Genomic DNA, 4410 nt, shown 5'->3' on the forward strand with positions numbered 1-4410 from the left:
ATTTGTGGTGCCCCAAAACAATTACAATAGTAATATCAAAGATCAATGATCACTGATCACCAGAGCAAATGTATATTAAGTATACCTCAAAAAAGCTAAAAAAAAAAAAAAAAGAAGAGTTGATGTTTGTGTTCGTCAGGGTTTTCCAGAAAAACAAAACTAATAGAATAGAATAGAATAGATGATGGATAAAAAGATATTTACTCATGCCGTTTTGTATACTGAGAAGTCCCATCAACTGCTAGCTGTAACCTGGAGGCCCAGGAAAGCTGGTGATATAGTTCCAGTACAAACCTGAATACCTGAGAACCAGGGGAGTCAATGGTGAAAGTCCTGGTCCAAGTCTGAAGACCCATGACCCAGGAGTACCCATGTCCGATGTCCACAGATGGGTATCCCGGAGACACCAAGAGCAAATTTGTCCTTCTTCTGTCTTTTGGTTCTGTTCAGGGCCTTCAACAGTTTGAATAATTCCCATTTGCATTGGTGAGGCTGAACTTCTTTACTCAATCTACCAATTCAAATGCTAATCTCTACTAGAAACACCCTTATGGACACACTCAGAAATAATGTTCTACAAGATATCTGGGCATCTCTTAGCCAAGTCAAGGTGACACATTAAGCATAATAATGTTACAGTCTTGAGTTTGAAATTTATACGGCTGACCAGCACGCTAGAAATTCAGAAAGGTTTTCTATGTTACAGTATGGAGGCAGAATTCCTGCTTCTCCCAGAAACTTCAGTTTTGCTTTGAAGGCCTTCATTTGGTTGGATGGGGCTCACACACCTTATGGATGTTAATCTCTGTTATTTAAGCCATTTATTTTAAATGTTAATCACATAAACACAATACTTTCATAGTAATGTCTAGACTAGTGTTTGACCAAACAACTGGGCACAATAGCTTAGCCAAGTTGACAAATGAATCATCTCAGTCTGTATTTTAAAAAAAGAAGAAAAATTTTACATCTACAGTCTAACCTTCAAACTTAACACACTGGAAAAAGAAAAGCAAACTGAAGCAAGCAAAAGGAATAAAAGGGGGGCTTCTCTGGTGGCACAGTGGTTAAGAATCCTCCTGCCAATACAGGGGAGACGGATTCCAGCCCTGGTCCGGGAAGATCCCACATGCCTCAGAGCAACTAAGCCCATGAGCCACAACTACTGAGCCTGTGCTCTAGAGCCCGTGAGCCACAACTGCTGAGCTCACGTGCCACAACTACTACCCGCATGCCTAGAGCCCGTGCTCCACAACAAGAGAAGCCTCTGCAGCAAGAAGCCCGTGCACCACAATGAAAGTAGCCCCCACTTACCGCAACTAGAGAAAGCCTGCGCGCAGCAACAAAGAGCCAACACAGCCAAAAATAAATAAATAAAATAATTTTTTTAAAAAAGGAATAAAGTGATTAAAAAAATGCAGGAATTATTGAAATAGAGAATAGAAAAACAATAGAGAAATCAATGAAACCAAAAAACAGTTCTCTTAAAAGTTCAAAAAAGTAAAGGGGATATTACTACCAACCTTACAGAAATAAGTAAGGATTATAAATACTGTGAAAAATGTTACGGTGTAGAATAGGTTAAAAAAATTATATTCAAATGGAAGAACTTTGAATAAAGTATGCTAAATGAATGAAGCCAGACGTGAAAGGTCACATGTATAATTCTGTTTAAGTGAAAGATGCAGAAGAGATAAGTCTATAGAGACAACAAAAATATTATTAGTGGAGTTTAGGGCTCATGAGGATGGCCCGAAGAGGGTGATAGCTAAAAGGTGCAGGGTTTCTTTTTGAAGTAAAGAAAGTGTTCTAAACTTGACTCTTGTAATGTTTGTACATAGTTGAATATATTGAAATTTATGGAAATGGGTGAATGTATTGTATATGAAATTTATCTTAATAAATCTGTTTTAAAACAAAACAAATATAAGGGGGAATAAAAGAAAGGGTGTTCTGACCACCTCTGGAAGTGGATTGTTGGCATCTTTGCTCCAATCTGAACCTGTGTCTGCTGATTAGTTCCTTCCCTTAGCAAAGGAAAGGGTATAATTGTCATCCCACAAACAGCAGCTCAGCTGAGTATAGAAGTCAGCTTTCTGGGACAACCTCACAGCTGGGCCGCTTCATTAGCTTCTAAGCCTAGGCCTTTGCTTCATGTTCACAGACTTATCAAAAGCTGTTCAGAGGTATGGTTTGCCTTCCTCTGTTTCAAGTATCACCAAGCTAGGAGTACTGGTGGCTCAGAGACCCCACCCCTTAAACATCCTCTGATGCTCTCTGAGAACAATTGTTGCCTCGGCTACTTTATTACATAGTGAGCAGTCATCACTGAAATTGCCTCAGCAGGCCCTGTGCTGCTTGAAAAGGGACAGTATTCATGGGTTGAGGATGGGGTTAGGGGACAGCCTGCTAGCTCTGCTTCAGTGACAACCTAAGAACTTTGGAATCCTGTGGCTGATAAACTTCCAGAGGTACCTATTATCTCACAAAGTGGCCATGTTCTTTCTTTATTTTGGCGAAGGTCAGAAGAGCATGCTGCAGACGTGTTCAACCCATATGCATTAGATACTGCAGCTGTAATTTTTGCCAATGGATCAGGACTCTGCAAAGTAGGCATGTCTGGAGAGACTGGGCCCCGTCATGTCATCAGTTCTGTCATGGGGCATCCTAAATTCAACATGGCTTTACCAGAAGCCAATCAGAAAAATTACACTGGGGCGGGGGAAGCCCTGTTCAAGTATGGAGGCTTGCATTTGCACTATCCCATTGAACATGGACTGGTAACAAGATGGAATGACATGTAAAAACTCTGGAAGTATCTTTTTGAGTGGGAGCTGGGAGTAAAACCCTGTCGACAACCTGTGCTCATGACTGAGCCCTCCTTGAAGCCAAGGGAGACTCGAGAGAAGACAGCAGAAGTGATGTTTGAGACCTTCAGTATGCCTGCCTTCTACCTGTCCAACTACGTGGTTGTAGCACTGTATACCTCTGCCTTTGTCACGGGCTTAGTGGTGGACAGTGGTAATGGGATCACTTGCACTGTCCCCATTTTTGAGGGTTACTCCCTTCCTCATGCCATCACCAAACTCTATGTGGCAGAGAGAGACATCACAGAGCACCTCACCCGACTCCTCCTGGCTAGTGGGTGTAATTACCCTTGCATACTCAACAAGGCCTTAGTGGATGACATAAAAGAGACGCTGTGCTATGTGGCCTTAGAGCCAGAGAACAAACTTCATAAGAAGCCAGAGGAGGTCCTGAGAAAATACAAACTACCAGATGGAAATGTCATCCACCTTGGGGATCAGCTGTACCAGGTACCTGAGATTCTTTTTGCACCTGACTGGCTGGGTGTCCACAACTCAGGACTATCAAAAATGGTCTCCAGCAGCATTATGAAGTGTGACACCAACATCCAGAAAAATCTTTTTGAAGAAATTGTGCTGTCTGGGGGCACCACTCTCTTCCCTGGGCTTGAGAAAAGATTTATGAAAGAACTGGAACAGCTGGCCTTCAGAGGAACTCCCATCAAGATCACCGCTTCTCCTGATGGATGTTTCTCTGAATGGATCAGTGCATCCATTGTGACCTCTCTGAGCAGTTTCAGGCAGATGTGGGTAACTTCTGAGGATTTCATGGAGCTTGGGACATATGTTTTCTAGAGAAGATGCTTTTAAAGGATTCAGAGCACAGGGGACAGCTTGAATTGTCAGATCATAGGAGCACTGGTGGAAAGTGACATTTTCCCTTGGGCTTCAGCATGTATTCAGTAAAAGTGATACGGCATTTTGGGTTTCAGTTCATTTTTGGTAGCATCAGAGTAATTTTTCATCCAGGTAGTGAATCTTTTTAAGTGATTCTAGTCCACCCTTCCTGTCTCAGGGACCTATTCAGTTTTCTCCTGATAAATCCTTGGGTTATGTGTTACAGCTGTGTCCACTTGCAGGGTTTGTAGTAAAAACAGGTACTTGAGCCTCATGCCTAGAAGCTTGATTCAGTAGGTCCCTAGAATCTTCATTTTAATCAAGTGTCTTAGATGTTTTTGATAGATCTAGTGTGAAGGAGAGACAGAATTACCAGGGAAAATGTGGGGAGGGAGGAGAATTAAGTTGAAGAAGGAATGCTACCCGGCTCTTAGGGCTCAACTGACCCTTTCAGTCAACTGGTTCTTAATTAGCACAGTAGGGCTCTCTAGTGATAGGCAGCTAAATAAGATAGAGCTGCTGTCCTTCCTTGTCAAAGAGGAGAGATGTGGAGAGAGATGAGGAGAGAAATCGCTATTTATTTAAGGATCTCTAAGCTGAGGGCCCCTATTCCCAGTTGGAGTATTAAGAATCAACATCTCTATTTTTTTAACTGAAGTATCGTATGCTTTGTAACATATTATATGTTACAGATGTACAATATAGT

General features: G+C 41.9%; 1 protein-coding gene across 1 annotated transcript; it reads left to right on the plus strand.

Annotated features, from left to right (window-relative positions):
- Window positions 1-354: 354 nt before the first annotated feature.
- ACTRT1 (actin related protein T1) lies at window positions 355-3677 on the plus strand. Its single transcript, XM_060137274.1, is given in 2 exon segments — window positions 355-461; window positions 2522-3677. Coding segments are annotated over 2 exon segments (1263 nt in total).
- Window positions 3678-4410: the final 733 nt, after the last annotated feature.

The sequence above is a fragment of the Lagenorhynchus albirostris genome, chromosome X, assembly GCF_949774975.1.
Source record: "Lagenorhynchus albirostris chromosome X, mLagAlb1.1, whole genome shotgun sequence".
NCBI lineage: Eukaryota > Metazoa > Chordata > Mammalia > Artiodactyla > Delphinidae > Lagenorhynchus > Lagenorhynchus albirostris.